We start from the raw sequence: 17719 nt of genomic DNA on the forward strand, positions 1-17719 counted from the left end.
CAGTGCAACACTCCACACCCTAAGATCACACACAAAGATCAACAAAGTTGAGCCACATCTGAAGTCCATTCTAGAATACAATCTTAGCTAATGAGCTGTGTCTTACCCATACATGAATTTGCCCTTGAGGACATACTTTTCCAGTTAAGCATTTTAATAAGACTCTCAAACGAGCTCTTGTCTGTCATGAATTCATTGTTCTGCTGAACTGCAATCCTACTCTGCTGGAGGCTTGCTGTTTTCAAGATGCAATTCCCAGCAGTTGTTTTCCTCGTATCTGTAATCAGCACAGCATAGCTAAGAACTTTAACTAAGTATTCAACAGCAGTCAGTCCAAGCTGCAAGAAAGATGAATGTGGGCAGCATTTATTCATTAGAGATTAGCAACAGCACAGTCAGGTGGTAGCGTGTCTCAAAGCCAGGACACTTGGAGGAGAAGTCCAGTGCTGAGTACAAACACCACCAAGCCTCTCATCTTGTTGTGTAATGTGTTACCTAAAAGTTACTGCTGTCAGTATAAATGTGAAACAAGTGACATGCTGGAGAGTGGTGCAGTTAATCTGAAGAGCTATAAAAAAGCAGGAAACCAGTACACATGAACCCTGTCCATTTAACACTTATATTCCTGTACACACACTGTCCAACACAGGCATGTAAATTATAGATATGCATCACTGTCACGCTGTGCTAGGAATTGCCCCAAACCTCAAACTACTATTTGATGATTCAACAAGAAGACTTAAGGCAAACAGGAAGCAGGGAGAAGGAAATACTAAGTTTAATCTTTTCTATTTAAAAAACAGCATTTGGGACTTTACTAAAATCAAACTGCGGTATGAATGGTGTATCTTCATTGCCATTACAAGAAAACACATGCCAGCCCATATAACATTCATGCAAACAGGAAAGGTACACAACACAATTACTCAAAAACAAACAAACAAACAAACAAAAAAAGCTTAAAGCAACCAAACTTAGCTCTCTTTCCAAAGAATGAAAATGATACATCAGCAGAAGCATTTATGGTTCTGAATTTAGGAACAGCAGCCAAGTAACATAACACAACACCAACAGAACACGTAAATCCTGGGTGATCAGTGGCATTATGTGACTACTCCTGTTGCTGCCTATCACTACTCGAGAGAACAATCAATTATTGAACTGTTAGCTTTCTAAAGACACGCACTGAATAGGGCAGGAGAGCTGCATGGGAATCTCTCACAAGCTCAGCTTTTACTTAGCATGTTTGTAATTCTTGCAGCTGTGGAAAGGACAAACTACATCCAAGCTAACAAAATCATTTGGTCTTCAACAGAACACTGGCAAAACATGATAGAATAAACATTGCCAGATTAACCATTTTGTATGGGTACTGTAAAGATTTCCCTACAATATGCAAAACTGCACAGGAAAAGCTTGCTTAGAGCTTTTCTACAAGAATACACTCAAAAAGACAGCTAGAGCATAAATTTACACTACCTAAACCAAGGAAACAGAGAAGCTCTGAGCATTAGCAGAAGTTACAACTCCTTAATCAAAAAGCAGACACAGAAGCAGCAGGGAAATCTTACCAGAACTCGATCTCCGATTTTGAGCTCCCTTTCTCCTTTCTTTAGTGATCCAGCCTCAGACAGATTAGATACAGATCCACTTGCAGTTTTTGAAAGATTGCTAAACTGAGAAGGAGTAGAATGTTCTTTAGCAGCGAGTGGTGATGTTTTCTGTGGGATTCCTGACGGGAGAAGTGCAGCAGGGGATGCGGACACCGCACTGGCAGTTGATGTGGAGGTTGGTGATGTAGCTCTAGATGCATGAGCTGTCTGAGTACCATTGGCTTCATCTTCTGTCAGCACTTTTCTTGACAATTTTGATGGTCTTGTAAATATTCCCCTCAAGGGTTCACACTGGAAATAGCGAACTCCAGCCACAGAGCCATCGTTTTTACCAATTGGTTCGTCTAGAACAATCCCTGCCCATTGTCCTGGAGCAAACTGCGTTTCACCAAGGAACTGAATAAAGCCAGGTTTATTTCCGTTGACCCAAACACGCTCCCCAACTCTGAAATCATCCACAAAGTCGTCGTGTGCGTCTGCAGTGGTTGTGCTTGAGGACTTTTCACTGGAAGGTGCCTTTTCTGCTGGAGCTGGAATTGGGCACAATGAGAAAGCAACAAGAATCAAATACACTGATAATTGAGAAAAGTTGTATCTCAAGACTTTCTGCAATTTGCAAGCTTGTTTTAGGGTATTAAAAGCATTTTAGATGTTTAACTAGTTCGAAGAATTATTAAACTTTATGTGCAATTGTGTTATCTGAACAGCACTGTGCATAGATTTAAACGCAGTTATTTTAGGGAAAATGTTCAACAACAACAACAAAGGTAGGTTTGCTGTACTGGCAGAAGTGTGGTTATCTCAGATAACAACACTGCTCATGTACTTAATACTTGCAGCAGATACTTCCCCTCTACCTGTAACATGCTGAACTCTTTTCAGTTACACGAAGCAGGGATATGCCAGGATCAAAATGGTTTTTCTTGTGTCTTTTTTCTTTTTACCCCTATGCTTTCAACAGTGCAGCATTTTAAAGAGTTTGTTTTGAACCAAGATTGCATTCAACTATTAAGATTTTTTTTGCATGTTTAATAGTCATTTTTGTTAGATCAGAAATACAAGCAGGAGTGTTTTAGCATAAATACAAGGAATGTTGTGGGCTCAAAGCTTTCACAGTATTTTTCATTGGAAGATGAATAGGGGAAAAGTTAAGATATTAAATATCCTTTACCAGTTGCAACAGATGCAGGTGCTTTCAGTAACGTACTTCCATGCTTGATGGTCTTTGATGGAGCCTTAAGTCCACTCGGTTTTAACATACTCATTTTTCTGTGATACCAGCGTTACCCCTCTTTGTCTACAGCAACTACCTTTTTCCCAACATGGATACAATATAGCTGTCTCTGTCTTCCAACTCTAGAGTAAACCTGTATAGAAAAATATTAGACATGAAAGAAAATCAGTATTGTTAACTCCTGCAGAATATAGAAGTTAATATATAACTTAGTTTAATGAATGCTGCTGCGTTCATCTTGAGCTTTAAACTAAGAGGCTATTTTAAGAAAGAAAAACAAAGTCCTTAACAGCATTACTAACAACATTACGCAGAGATATAACTGCTCTGCGCACTCCACTGTTTTCAGTCACATTTTTGAAGCGTTGCAGTATCCCAGCAAAAATAACTTGAGACTACAAAACTAACTGCAAGAGAGAACAGGCACTGTCAAACAGACAACGTTAAGCTAAAAGGAATGACATTTTTAAGAGTTGGAACCAAAAAGCTAAGGCTGATCAGCAGCGTGAGGCGGTGGGAATCGCATGTCTGAGATCACAAGGTATGTTGGCTCACAGTCCCAGCTACACTCTGGGAAGAGGAGAAGGGATGGTTCACTGCGCAGCCGACTCGGACGCCAGCTGTAAGGTTTGCAGGGAACAGTGCCATGAGGTTTCTGCCACAGAAGGCATCTTCCTTCTGACACAAAAGCTTTAGCAAAGCTTTTTCATCTGTACTGTGAATTCAAACAGCACAAATCTAAACAAAAACCTGGACGCAAGAGGAAACACAGGCATGTGGCAATAAACGGCTTGCTCAACAGTTTGCTCAGGTCACGACAAAGACGAACCACGAAGCAGCTCCCAGCCCTGCCGTGCGCTCAGCAGTTTGGCAGCCACTCCAGAGCTGCCCAGTTGCAGACAGCCCAGAGGCACCGCCAGCAGTGCCGGCATACACACAGCACACACTGTGCATTTCAGGACAAGAGAAACACTACTGAGGGAAGGGACTGCTGGAAGGCAGCAATACAGACTAAAGCAAGCCATCCGTGTCTTTGATCGGGATAAATTTTATTCCTCCTCTATTATTAATCAGCAGCACATTAGTGTTCCTAAAATCAATTCACTGTGAAAAAGGGTCAGTCACAGTGCTCTGTGAATCTAAACAGCAAAGTGAAACACTGCTATGGCTATTTCAAGATTGGCTGTGTCAAATTCAAGTCATTTCCTAGCAAGTCTGCAAAAACACTATACTTTAATTAGTATTAATTACCACCTTGGCTGCATGATTTGTCTATGATTTAAGTTGCACTCCATGGAAACTCTAAGTAGCACAGTGCACATTGCTGAACACTTTTTCTAGCAGTGCCAGAAGTATGTCACACACCCATCTGCAGTTATGGCTACCACAGAGACATTTCTCCATTGGTTTTGCAAGATGCATAGCAGTTTACTATTAACATTTGAGTGGGAGCTCTCATGTTTACAAACATGAAAACAAAGAGTTGTCTCTCCAAAATCAAAGCAGAGGTATGGACCATAAATGTGAGTAAGCTGCAGAAGAACTGAGGCACATAGTTAGACAGAACAGCGGAGGATCACATAAGGTGCCACTCTGGACACAGCATAAGCATGTGGTATTTTCCTCATACTACACACCTTCCTCCTCTGAAAAATTGGAGTGCATTGTATTTTTCTATATTCTCATCTTTTTTCTCTCCCATACACCTGCAATTCCTCCTCGTGCTGAAGGCCCTATTCCCTCCCTCCTGACGCCAGGCTCTCCATGCATGCCCCTGCTTTTTTCCTCAACCCATCAAAACCCACTGAACAGAACAAACCTACACAATAAGAATTTCCTATGAATACAGAAATGCAAGAAATATCAAGGTTAGTTCTTTTGAGTTCACATACTCCTCTTTTGTTGTCAATGCAACACTTACATTTATCCCCCATTTCCTGACACAGCATTCAACACTGCTCAGTCAGTAACCATTTATATTGTGCATGGAAAAGAATCTTAAACAAGAGTTAAAACCAACCATGCTCAAACACCCCTCAAAACGACATCTTGACGGTGTCAAGTAAATATTTATTAATACATGTATAACAAGCCTTTGGGCAACAGAAAGCCAGAGCATTCTAATATTGCATTTCCTGGCTCAAGGTACTAATTCATATTTTAATCCCGCTCTCCATGTCACGGGTTACGTATCTGCTGTGTCATTTGCCTTTTTCAATACACAAGCCTTCAACTGGGCCAGAAGTAACACAACCCTCCGCACGGTCATACCCTGATTTCAGGGTTAGTGAAACTGTAGCTCAGTGCAATGAACTGCTAAAATGCAACATGGTTTGATAAGCTGCTGCCTTATTTCAATAGTGAAAATGCAACTTTCAATCTTACAAAGATAGGACCTTGACAGGAGCATCTCTAAACAGAATTCACCAAACAGTACATAAGTTTCTATCAAGGGATTTTAGGCATGATGCACTTGAGCATTTCCAAGAGGCTCCAGATGTCAATTACCTCAAAGTCAATTACCTCATCTGAGTGCTTATAAGAGAGGACAGCTAGCTACTTGTCTCGATTTGCTTGCATTCCTGCTCTGAATCTTTCTCAGCTCTCCTGAAAAAGAATTTTACCCCAGAATATGAAAGAAAAACAAAGCATGTTTTCATTCAGACCTTATATGGACCGCTAATGAAACACACATGTGAAATGCAAATAAACACGTGGATCTGTGGCCAAGCTTTCCCAACCATCTCAGAAAACACTTAAGCCTTAGCAAAAGCAGATTTGGTACCAAAAAGCAGTGTTCCTGCTCCTAGCATTGCAGCAAAGCAGAATACTTTCTGAAGAAGCAGCTATCCACCACTGTTCCTTTCAAGACTGCATTTTAACAGCTAGGCACTACAAAAGAACTAAATGCATAATTGCACACACACACAGAAACAAAAAAAAAAGGAAAGACAAGGTTCAAGTCTCAGCTCGCTCCATTTCAGAACGTGACAGTCACTACAAGAACGTAACAGCACCAACTGGCCTCGAAACAGAGCTGCCATCTGACAGCACGCTGCCATCAGAGCTCTCCTTCCTCAGCTCAGGTGAAGTACAAGGCTTCATCAGACAAAACATTTGAAACTGTGACTTGATCACTTGAGGAGGAAACACTTGCAAACACCACTACTTGCAGGCACTGTGCAACAGACGCCGTGTTTCCATGGAGAGAAGCAAGCTGTCTGTCCATTTGGTGTGGAAACAAAGAGGACTTTCTAGCCCAGAGTTGTGATGTTTGAATGGACTCACGATGGACTGCATAACCCCGGTCCTCTGCACGCAGACACACGCGGTCTGACTGCACAGTGCACTCTGAGGCTGGAACACCATTCTCTTGTGGTCTACTTGTGTAATAAAGTGAAACAATTATTTTAATCAATGATCATCCAGTATGGGTCACACATGGCTTCTCAAAAACATTTCAATTTAAAAGATAATATTAATTCAGTTGATACCAATAAACGACTGATACTGTTGGCAAGTGCCTTTCAAAGCCAAAATATTTCTAAGCTTAAAAAAGAGACAGCTACAAACTGGTAGTTCTGATCAGAATACCAGATCTCTGCAAAATACATACCAGTATTAAGAAAGAAATATGTAGTAAATATTCTGGGGCTGTGTAGAGTAGCCAGTACTGCTGAGTAACTCCAAGGGAGATACAACCAGAGAAGATCCCTGCAGCAGTCAATATTAGGTAACTCAAAGACAAATTCTTATCATACCATAAAATGCATTCCGTAGGAAAATGACACAGAAAATAGATTTCAGATACCTCTGCTGTCCAGAAACATGTCTTTCCTAATAGAAAAAATACAATAACAACTGAGTAAGAAAGATAAAAATGAAGGGCTATCTCTGAAAAGACAGCCTGAACAGCATTTCTGTAATACCCATTTCACACTCCTGAGGCTCATACACCACAATTGCCAAGCTTGCAAAAGCGTATGAATCATTCCTCAAAAATCCTAACAATGGTTCAGAGAAAGTAGCTTGGAATTTTGGAACCCTCCACAGTTACAAACACAACTCCTCAAATTACTGCATTCTTTAAGCAGAATGCCAAAGCCAAATAATTTACAGTTCAAGCATTTTAGGTATAATTCAGACCTAATTCTTATCACAGCTCTAAAAGTTGTGTTTGTGGTCTCCTAGACTGGCATTGCACTTCTGGGGAAAAAAATAATAAAAAATGAGGGTATATATTTCCAAAAGCATTTAAAGTAATGCTTTCAGATTAGAGGCTTTTGGAAATCAAACACAAAGAATGCAGCCGTATTTTGGCTCTGAAGAAAACAAATACCTTTGCATCACACTGCTATTTGCTTCTTGCTGCCTCTTGAGGAATACTTCTCTCTCTGCAAGAATGTGAAGCCCTCTAGGACCACATACTATGCAGCCAATTGCCTCATTTTTTGTAAAACTGTAGTGTCAGCACACCCAGGTCGGGGGAGCTGAGCCTGATCCCAGAACAATTACCTTCTCCTGCTCACAATGCCTTCTCCACCAGGTTTAGGTCTGTTGCAGATAGCTCATACTGCTGTCTTAAAACCCATTTAAGACATAAACACAGCCATGCTGGAGCTATGAACTACCAGGTCTCTTTTACATCAAGCTACTGAAGCCAATTACTGAAACTGCAAGCGAACTCTCTGAACCCAATGCTCAACACCTCGTGCAAACCCAACATGTTCTGCCAGCTCCAAAACATTTACTGAACGAGCAGCAACTTCAGACTGAAACAAACCAGAAAGAGCACTGCAGGCCTTTGATAACTAACAAAGCAAGTCACAAACTGCAAACTATGACAGAACTGATGTAAGAGCCTCTGTACAGTCACTTTTACACCAAACTGATTACCCAACTGCTGCTTAAGAATTTAACTGTACTGCTCAGTGACCAGACTGCAGGACGACAGAGGCATCTTCAGGTATCGTCTAAATAGGAAACAGAAGATAAGCAGTATGGTGGAGTTTAAGATTTCAATAGAGTAAGGGTTGGCATTTTAGAGTTTACATTTGATTACTCATTCAACAGACAGCAATTAGAAGAAAGGGAGCATTTAAGCATTACTGAGACTTCAAAAACGTGACTTCAGTTCTATTTTGTCTCTTAGAAACCATGGATTTTGATGTCAATTAAGCAAGTAATATGATGACCTGAATATACACAAATACATTTCTACAATAAAAAAGACACCAAAATAACATAAACATTTAATCAAATGCTGCATTATGCTAAGTGCAACTAGATCATATTTGTTTGGCTTAGTAGATGCTCTGCTTACTGCCAGCACCAAAACACATGGGCTGGTACATGCCTATCAAACCACTGCTTTGTGCCTCTCACTTCTAAGAGCAGAAAAAATGGTACGGAAAACTCAGTAGCACAAGTAAGCAAGAAATAAAAGGAGCCCATACCTTTATTTTAGATCTGCTATTTACAGATACTGGTATAGGAATTTAATAATAAATAATAAATTCAGCAAGAAAATATGCAAGAATATCCCTTAGTTCTCATGCAATCATTCTTCTTATGACACAAATATACTCTACTTCAGCTCATTCCAGCCCTACCCAACAAAACCCTCATATGAATTCTAGACAGGTATACCCTTGAAAAAGGCAAACACTCATCCAATGGGAATAGCATATGCTATTAAAATTCTTCATATGAATTTGAATTTTATAAATGACATACTCTTGAAGAAGAATAAATTATCTCTGATAATTTATTAGTTATGCCTAATTAAAATAGAGAGAACAAAATCAATCCTTTGCTCTTCTGAAGTGCCTTCAAAGATGCTGCCAGGATGACTCCAGGAAATGACTGCTGCATGCAGAGTCTTAGTGCACGTGCAGTTCAACTCGGAATACAACTTACTTTGGCCACCAAAACAACACTTTTAGCAGTATCACTGATTTGATGAACGTAACTTGAAACAAAGAGTGGCTGACAAATTACTCAACTGGAATCGCATCTGTATGACCACCAGCAGAGATCCTGAGAAACACCTTCCAACCCTATTTTGGAGAGCACCAGTATAAATAAGCATCACTTAGTCTGCAGCACCCAGCATGTTCAGTGAAACATAGACAACCAGAGGATACTTGAAACAATCCCAACACCGTAATGCAAGCACTGTGCCTTTCATCACTCACCCCACTATCAGGCAGCTATCGCACCATGGTGTAAGGACATCTCTCTAAATACCTCCTGGTTTTCACTAACTTCAAGGAGGGAATCTCCATTCCTTTAGTAACTCAGAAGAAACTCTGTTTTCTTGTACCCTTAGAAGGAGGGGGGAAGAACACACTTTGTTGTTTGGGAATCCATCCAAAATTGTATTCTTAGAGGTTTCACAGAAGTAGGTCAACATTACAGCAATGCTATGAGAAGCCTTTCATTCAAGCTTCTATGTGGCTCACAGACAAGGACACTCTAAGTCACATCACCTCATCATTCTGTAACTTGCTCTGGTTATTCAGATCCCCAGGTGCCTTGAGATCCTCCAGGCTTGAAGGACAAAGACTTTGGCCACTGAATATGAAGCACAGATATGAGAGGATGTCTGCAACAGTAAAAAATTATTTTTGGCCAGCAGTATGGTGAATAATTCTTTCTTGATCTATGCTGCTATTTCTAAGCACAGTCTGTTCAATTTTTTAGGAAGATTCCCATTTTTAATTAACAAAAGAACAGCTAATAACTATTTAAAAGCTTTAAATAAAAACACAGAAAATACAATGCACACTCCACCACTTCTCAGTTGCCACTGTACATGTGTGACAAAAACATCACTGGTCTATTATAAGACCAGAAAGCATGTGATCGTTCCAAGCACACATCATTCTCTACAGAACGAGGCAAGGATTAAGAAGCAGAGGAAGTTTTCACCTGGGAAAGTAAATAATTACCACCTCTCTTGATATGCCCACTATCTGTGCTTACTGCCTTTCCTGCATTTTTCCAAGGAAATTAATTCCTCACTGCCTTTCCTCAAACCACCATTTTGAGAACATGAAGAGTAATTCGCTCAGCTGTCAGCTCTGCCTTCTCCTGATGATACCACACCTTAACCAACTTAGTAAGTGCGTTCAGTCCACAGTGACAACACTTGGGAATAGGAGAGCATAAAGTTCACATTATTTGGGATCTAAAGTTTAAGTAAAAGTTTGAGAAGGAAAATATTACCTCCTGTCAGCCTCAAACCAAATGCATATAACAAAGAGCTTCTAACGGATACAACAAAGGTGCTTCTTTTTATAGTAAGAATTTAGTTTCCACAGACCTGGGTGAAACTGTAACTGTTTCACACCCCTTGCAAACATCAAGTCAGCACTCCATTCTTAGCTCTCTGCATTCTGAGCCTTTTAAATTAGCACCATGACTGCTATACGGCTGGCGTATAATAAATACAAGTCCAAATACAGAACTTAGATAAACACTGCTCTGATTCACTGGATGCTGCCACCAAGCAGAGCAGCAGACTAAGTCAGATGAGCTAACTCTATCAATACTGAGTTTGCTTCTCCACTTTGCAATTTTCTTCCAGAATAAGCTAGAAATATGGATAGCGAGATTATAAAGATCAGAAAAACTGAACAGCTTTTAATGGTGTTTCTCCTAGAAATAGGAGAATGAAGATGATCCTCAGCTCGAAGGAATGGTTAGTAGGCACTATTCCTGAAGAGTATGGGTTTGTACAGAGTTGCCCAGGTGGAAAGCTGTTGATCAGGTGCTAGGGTAGAAATGTGTACATCTTAGATGTATCTTAGATATATCTTTAAACTCTTTTAGTCTTTCTGAGGCCAGGATCTAAGACACCAGATTTCTGGGTATTTCTAAGCCTCAGTGGTGCCATTCAAAGTCACACAATTGCAACATCATGCTGCAAAAATAAACACATGCACAGAGCAGCCATACTAATGGATGTTCAGAATCACGGGGGACACTGAGCAGTGATAGAACTGGCTCCAGTTCTTCTGGTGGAGAAGAATGAAATGGTAGCTCCAGCAGCAACTGGCATCTGGCTGAGGGCAGCTGAGATTACAGCTAATGCAGTATATAATTGCCTTTCATTAAATAACAAAACACCATCCATCTGAGGCATTTCTAAACATGCCAGTCCAATAAGGATTCCAGCGCGTTACTTTTTAGATGTGCCAGCAGAGCCAGTAGTCCCTAAGGAATGCCAACAGATTAAACAAGAGCTGCATTCACGCATGGTCACCATGTTCAAACATTAGAAAACTCGCATTTAACATACAGAGTTAACATCTGACCCAAATGTTTTAGAGACAGAAAGAAAAGCAGTTCTGAAAACCCATACTGGCAAGACAGATAGCTATTTCTTTAGAGAGAAGCTCTGTTTTGAAATATTCACAGACACTCCTCCAAAACAACTTCAGCAGGGCTAAAAGAATAAAGGGAGGAACACTGAGGGAATTATCCAAGCTAAATAAATAAAAGCTGTCCTGGGTACTCACATTCAGAAGATGATAACAGAGAGGAAATACACAGGAGCTCAGGAAAGCTGCAGTAAGCAGCATACAGACACTGCTCTTTCTTACAGTATTTTCATGTGAGGAAAGAGGCTATTTCCTACAGGACACCTCTGTGATGTTGACACGAGGCAAACTAGAAAGCTGAAAAGTTCTCCTTAAAAGCAACCACACAAATAAATTATGTAAACCCAATGCAATCTCCCTCCTGATCCCTACGGACACAGGCGTTTCAGGTCACATTTCTGAGGTTTTCGGCCTCAGCCAACACAGCCCTGTCCCTTCGGTGCACTTCAGCACACGCAGGAAATCCGCTGTACGTTGGAAGCGGGTGGGAAGAGAACCCCGACACACCGTGACTTCCAACCAAGCAGAGACAAACCTCCGCCCATCTCCCCGTCATTCCGCATTCCGCGCACCATGAAGGACTCCTGTCAGTACCCGAACAGTTCCTCAGAATAAAACGCTTTGTAGTAAAAGGGTGGAAAAAAAGAAGTTTACCTTTCCTCCCCTGCATGTAATTTGCCACGGTGTCACACACAGCAGCAGGTGCGCTGACACGGGCCCCAGGAACACGGCTCTGACGCTGCCACACGCGTTCCTCCGCGCTTCAAACTCGTTCCTGCACAGCAGGAGGCACAAAGGTCCCTGCTGTCCTGCATTTCTTTCCTCTCCCTACACGCTCACAGGTTGGGAGCCGTTCTGCCCGGCGATGTGTAAGCAGCTCCCGAACTTCCCCAACTCCCCACGAGACACTGCCCGCGTTCTGCCTGACTGAGCGCGGAGGGGGGGGAGGGGGAGGGAACTTCACTTTACAGTCATATTTTTAAGCATGACACAATCCCAGACCAAATATTCCGCCTCGTGCTACTTCAGAGGAGGTGAGGAGGTATTCACAGAGATTTGGGGTTTTTTTTAATTATTATTTTTAAGGCAAGGAGGTTACGAGGCACGCAGAAGGCGGCAGGCACAGGGCAGGTGAGGCGCGCAGCCACCCGCGGCGCCGCGCTGAGGCACTGACAGAGCGCCGCACAGCAGTGACACAGCGGGAAGCAGATGGGGGCACGGCCACACATCCCCCCCACCCACAGAGGTGGGAGCCCGATTGCCACCGGTCCCACGAAGGCTGCGGAGGAGCGGGGTGAGCCCGGCAAGCCCCGGCACACAGCCCGGGAACCGGCCGAACCGGCTGCTGCCGCCCGCGGCCCTGCCAGGGGAGCGCCGGGCACGTGCGGACGGGGCTCGCGGCAGCCGCAGCCCATGGCCGCCTCACGCCGTCCCCTCACAGCCTCGCGGACCTTCCCCCCTCCTCCCTCAGCGCGGCGCGGGCCCGAAGCGGAGGCCCTACGGCGCACCCCCTGCCCGTTCCCTCAGGCGCAGCCGCCGCCGCCGCCGCCGCCCTCCACGCGCGGGCCCCAACGGCGGCCTCACCGCTGCCTGTGCTCCGCCACCGCCGCCTCCGCTTCCCCTCCGCCGCCTCCTCCTGCCCCTCTGCGGCGCCGCTCCCGGCTCAGCTCGGCGGGCGGGAGGGGGGGCGGGGCGGGGCGGGCGGACAACGTCTGCCGGGCCCGAGGCTCCGCGAGGCGGGGACTGCAGCAGCGGGAACCGCTCCCCCTGCCGCGCTCCAGCGCTGCTTTTTCCCCTCCTCACTCGCTCCCCATCCTCTCCTCCCGCTGCCTTTGTCTCTCCCCCCGCTTTGTTCGCCCCGGGCAGTGCCCTTCCCTTGGGGCAGAGGGAGTGAATGGACGAAAGGAGGAAAAAGGGTGGGGAGAGGAGACATGATCTCTCAGCTCCACACAGCCCTGTGGACGAGTAACTTCAACGTGTGCTGCTTTTCTCCATTTTCCTTTTGTCCTCAGGCCCAGAAGCGTTATAATTCCTCCTCTCTCCCCCTCTGAATTAGCACTGTGCTTGTGGAACACCATTCTCCCGTTGGTGATGCTGAAATGGCTGTAGCAGCGGCTCCACCCCATCGACAACGATTTAATAGCAGTTTTCGAGGCTGAATCAAAGAGCTCTGCTTCCCTGCTCTTACACACAGCGCTGGCTCTGCTGAATTCATCACAAAGCAAACCTGTTCCAGTCCCGTACGTTTACTTCTTGTGCGATCCTGTTCAAACAAAAGGGTGATGAGAAAGCAATTCCAGCACTGGAGCCCAATTGCAGTTTGTGATTCAACGTGGCATCATTCTCTGGCGTTCATCCAGCATGGTAAAGCACAGAACGGTGTGACACAGGGCCCAGAATAATAGCTTTCAACTAGATCAGCATTTAGCAGTGTTTGTTGGGATTTCACTTCCTAAGTGTTAAGCAGAAGCTCTTACTGTGGCCATTAGATGTTGAAACTGATACTCAAAGCGCTGCACGGAGCCACTCTTCTTCCCCTCTGCAAAATTTGCTAAACATTCCACTGAACAAAAAACTCAAGATTCAAATTTGAGACTGTATTTAGAAGCACAGAGCCCCCTGGGACGAAGGGGGAGCTCCCTAAAGCAGGAACTCAGAATGAAGTTGAGCAGATCAAAAGTTTCTACCTATGAACACACCACAGTCAATGGGACATATTCATTCAAGCATGAAGATTTTGAGTATAGGATTTCCTTCTTGCTCTGAATGAGCTCTTCAGCATGTACACTTGGCAGTTCCTATACTGAAACTTAGTCAACACCTTATTTCTCTCCAGCACTTTGATGTATAGCACATGGTTTTATCCCTAAGAAGCGGCTGTTGCAGACTAGGAAATTATTTTCACAGCTTAATGGGTTGAAAGGCTACAAAACTGTCCTTATTCCCAACATACTGACCGTTTTCCTTTCCTAGGTTAGCAGTCACAAGAAAGCCACACAAGTCCATGTCCTTTGTTGGTGTTCTACACAAGACAAATTTGCATCCAATTGTACATTATTTGTTTTACCCATGTTTGGTAGAACAACAGAAAACAGTACTTTAAGAATCTTTTCTGCATGCTTGCTTATCCAAGGTACTTAATTTGACAACAGTAAGAGTCACCTTGACTATATATGTTTCATTTTACAGATAACTTGATAAACCACATTCTATTAAAGAAGATACTATGGGAATAATTCTACCACACACATCAAGAGCAACAAAAGCTGAAGAAAGCAGAAAGTTCTCCCTCTTGAGAGCATTGAGCTCCTAAACAAAGGGCAAATCATCTTCTGTTCAGTCGCTGGTTGACAGCTAAATATTACATTGCAAAAACCTTGACTGCTGCTAGTAGTTGAGTAAACTTGAGGAAGTGTCAATTGTCACTTACACATTAATTACCACGTTATTAAATCCATCCTGTTTGTAACCTTCTTCAAGGACTAATTCCTCATTTGTCCTCTCCCACCACTTTATATATAAACATGACTTTCAAAGTTACAATATGTTCTTAAGAAGAGCAGCAAGCATCGGTGGCATTTCATTACCAGGAGCAATACAACTGTGGTACAAAATGAGGGTACTACACACTTCCAAATTACAAATACTTGTGAAAAAAATACAGTTGAGCTTTTTCTTCCTCTTATCTTTCCAGCTATCCTGCCTTCCCGAGTGTGCAGTGAACAGTTTTCTTAGCACCTACCATGTCTTTCAGTTATCTTTTGGATTCCCAGCCACTGCTCTTTTAATGACATTTTAAGCACTGTCAATAAGATCATAGAAATACAAGTTAGAAATGTAAACCTCTTCAAGATGCCGACCACCTGACTGATGGCCACAGAATTTTGCACTGATTTTTTTTTAATGTACATTAGCATTTCTGAATACTTTTGCTGTTCCCAATCCTATAAGTGAACATGAACATCATGCCAGCAGGAATCCATGGGAAAATTTGAATGATGACTGCTCACACTATACCCACCCATTACAAATCTTATTATTCATTTTAGCAAGCTCTACTCCAGGCTATTACGCCACACCAATCACCATGGGAACCTGACATATAAGTTCCAGAAATGCTTCTGCTGTTCAGCTTCCCTCAGATGTTGTAGTCATCTGACTGCAGTTTCAATATACAAAAGTAATTTGAATAGTTATATCCAACAGAATAAAGAAATCCAGTAAATGCAAGTATCTTTAGTGCAGAGACAGTGTATAGTACTTGATAAGAATAAGGAAAGCATGGATGAATACTATGAGATTGAGATCAGGATGAGTTCATTCCTTATAATGAGAGAAATCACAGGGATAACTGCATGTCTTCTAGCAGAGGTAGATATAAGTAAGGGTTTTATGCATTGGATCTGCTTGATTTTCTCAGAGCATTATCCATTCTAACCACAACATCCCCAGGAAGGAGGATTTTAAAGATAGCAATGAGTACCTGGTATTTTGTCTCGTCACCTGTATTTAAGAACAGTGACTAAGTGAGTTACAAAGAGAAATTAGATAGATCCTGCTACAGGATGTTTGCTTTTCTGAGACCAAATACAAGCATTTCAAAAGTTCTCTTATAAAAGTTCCTATTTCTTTTCCTTAAAATAAGTTTTACAATTTGAAAGGCGAAGTAAAACGAGTAAAGGGCATTCTATTTCCAACCATGTTTTGCTTTAACAGGTTAGTAAAGACATTTTTAGGTTCAAGCTTTAATTTTAATATATGGGTTATACATGTTATTACAGAAAAAGGGTTTAGATTTTGGCAGACTTAGACTTGAAACGAAAGTAAACATCTACAGACATATTTTTTAAGTTGGATAGAATAGGAAAAAAGGGAAGAGAAGTTCTCAATGTATGATATAGGTGGCCTAGGTCAGCAATAGCTCATGCTCTAAATCATAACAGGATTAAGGGATAGTCTCTAAACATCAAGATACAGACAGCCCAAATGCCAGGCAAAGCCTGGTAACCAAACACTTTCCATTCAGCAGCTCTATGCAGCTCCCTGCTCAGCATTTCATTAGTTCCGAGCTAGGAGTCTATTCAACTGTCTCCTTTTGTCTAACAGTGACCAACTAACTCATCTCAGAGATGTTGACTACATAGGAAAACATTCATACCACCTATTGATCAACTATATTGATCTAATTAGAAAAGAAGCATTGGTATCAAATGACTTACCACCTTAAACATATTTGAGAGACAGTCCTGGTGTTTGTTATCCGTAACAGGAGGGAGTGTAAGCACCTGCTATCATTAGTTGGGGTTAGAAAAATAAAGAAGGCACAAAGCATCATAGAAAGTAATTCCAAACACACGAAAATCTTGCAAAAGCCTAATGTTTTGCACTACTTTAAAATACAAACAAACAAAACCAAACCACACACACCAAAACTAAAGAAACAAATAGACAAGAACTAAATTAAATGAGAACAATCCCAATTCCCAACTGTAGCAGCTAAAATTCAAGTGTATATGCTGTCTGTATACTTCCAATTGTATCAGGCTACACACGGAGAACAAAAACATTTACTGACTTGAACAACCAGTCAGTCCAGTCACTTTGCACAAGAATTCTAATGGATATAAGTATGTGGCCCCAAACACAGAGCATCCCTGCCCCAAGCCTCCCAAAACCAACATTTGCTTTAGAAACCAGGAGATAAAATCTTCCCAAACTGAAAAAGACCTCCATCTCCAAGTAGTTTTTGTCCAGCAACTACAAGAGTCCCCAGAGCAAAGTTCCTTGCCTTACAAAATGAAGGATTTAACATATTTAAGCTAATATTTAGCATTACATTTAAAGCATGGTTGCTGAAATGTCTTCACATTATCCTTACTCCCAATTTCTTCAACATAAATCTTGGAAGCAATGAGTTAACAACTAGTTTAGTAAGTCTGATCATTTGTAGAAACATCTAAGACCTATCTATTCCAATCAGTTAAGTGGAAGGGCAATTATGAATTTATTGTGAGCATGTAAAGCTAAGTATAGCACTAGAGAGTACTAAGTATATAATATAAAGATGATTTTAATATTTTGTCTGCAAGCAAAGCATAAGCATGCAAGTATACCAATAAAGTTTGTATGTCCTACTAAAGAAGGAACATTTCATAAGGGCTATTAAAAAAGAGACCTTCTAAGGTGTGGAGAGAGAACTGCATGTTTAAGATATGAGAACCTCAACACACCCAAAAGGTGTATACACTTGAAATGATTACATCACACCATCATCTGCATGCAAATGATGCACTGTACAGGACAGAATAGCTTGGGTAAATGGTGATGACTAGCTTTTGACTTCATGGGAGGAAGAAGCATGGAGGAAGCACAAAATCTCTAGGTGGTTCCCATTAGAGCTTTCTTTGTCAAGTGCACAGAAGCTGGAAGTTCCTGGAATCTTACTTTTTCCTAGAAAAGATTAGCTAGAAAAAGCCAATCGTTTT

General features: G+C 42.1%; 1 protein-coding gene and 1 non-coding gene across 33 annotated transcripts in view; one reads left to right on the plus strand and one right to left on the minus strand.

Moving 5' to 3' along the window:
• CLIP1 (CAP-Gly domain containing linker protein 1) overlaps positions 1–12876 on the minus strand; it is a 61932-nt gene extending 49056 nt beyond the window's left edge. For 27 of the 32 annotated variants that reach the window (XM_040648416.2, XM_040648413.2, XM_040648411.2 and 24 more), the window contains exons 1-3: positions 12819–12876; positions 2785–2980; positions 1572–2143 (exon numbers count right to left, since the gene is read on the minus strand). In XM_040648416.2, coding sequence (XP_040504350.1) covers positions 1572–2143; positions 2785–2878 — 666 coding nt within the window. In that variant the 5' untranslated portion in view covers positions 2879–2980; positions 12819–12876. Of the gene's footprint in view, positions 1–1571; positions 2144–2784; positions 2981–11888 lie in introns of all 32 variants that reach the window. The other 5 variants (XM_040648414.2, XM_040648412.2, XM_015275183.4 and 2 more) reach the window with 2 other exon arrangements.
• On the plus strand, positions 12400–15854 carry LOC121111825. The gene is made up of 2 exons (XR_006931560.1): positions 12400–12528; positions 13247–15854. It is a non-coding gene; the product is annotated as an atherin-like (transcript).
• The last annotated feature ends 1865 nt before the right edge of the window (positions 15855–17719 follow it).

Source organism: Gallus gallus, chromosome 15 (assembly GCF_016699485.2).
Source record: "Gallus gallus isolate bGalGal1 chromosome 15, bGalGal1.mat.broiler.GRCg7b, whole genome shotgun sequence".
Lineage (NCBI taxonomy): Eukaryota > Metazoa > Chordata > Aves > Galliformes > Phasianidae > Gallus > Gallus gallus.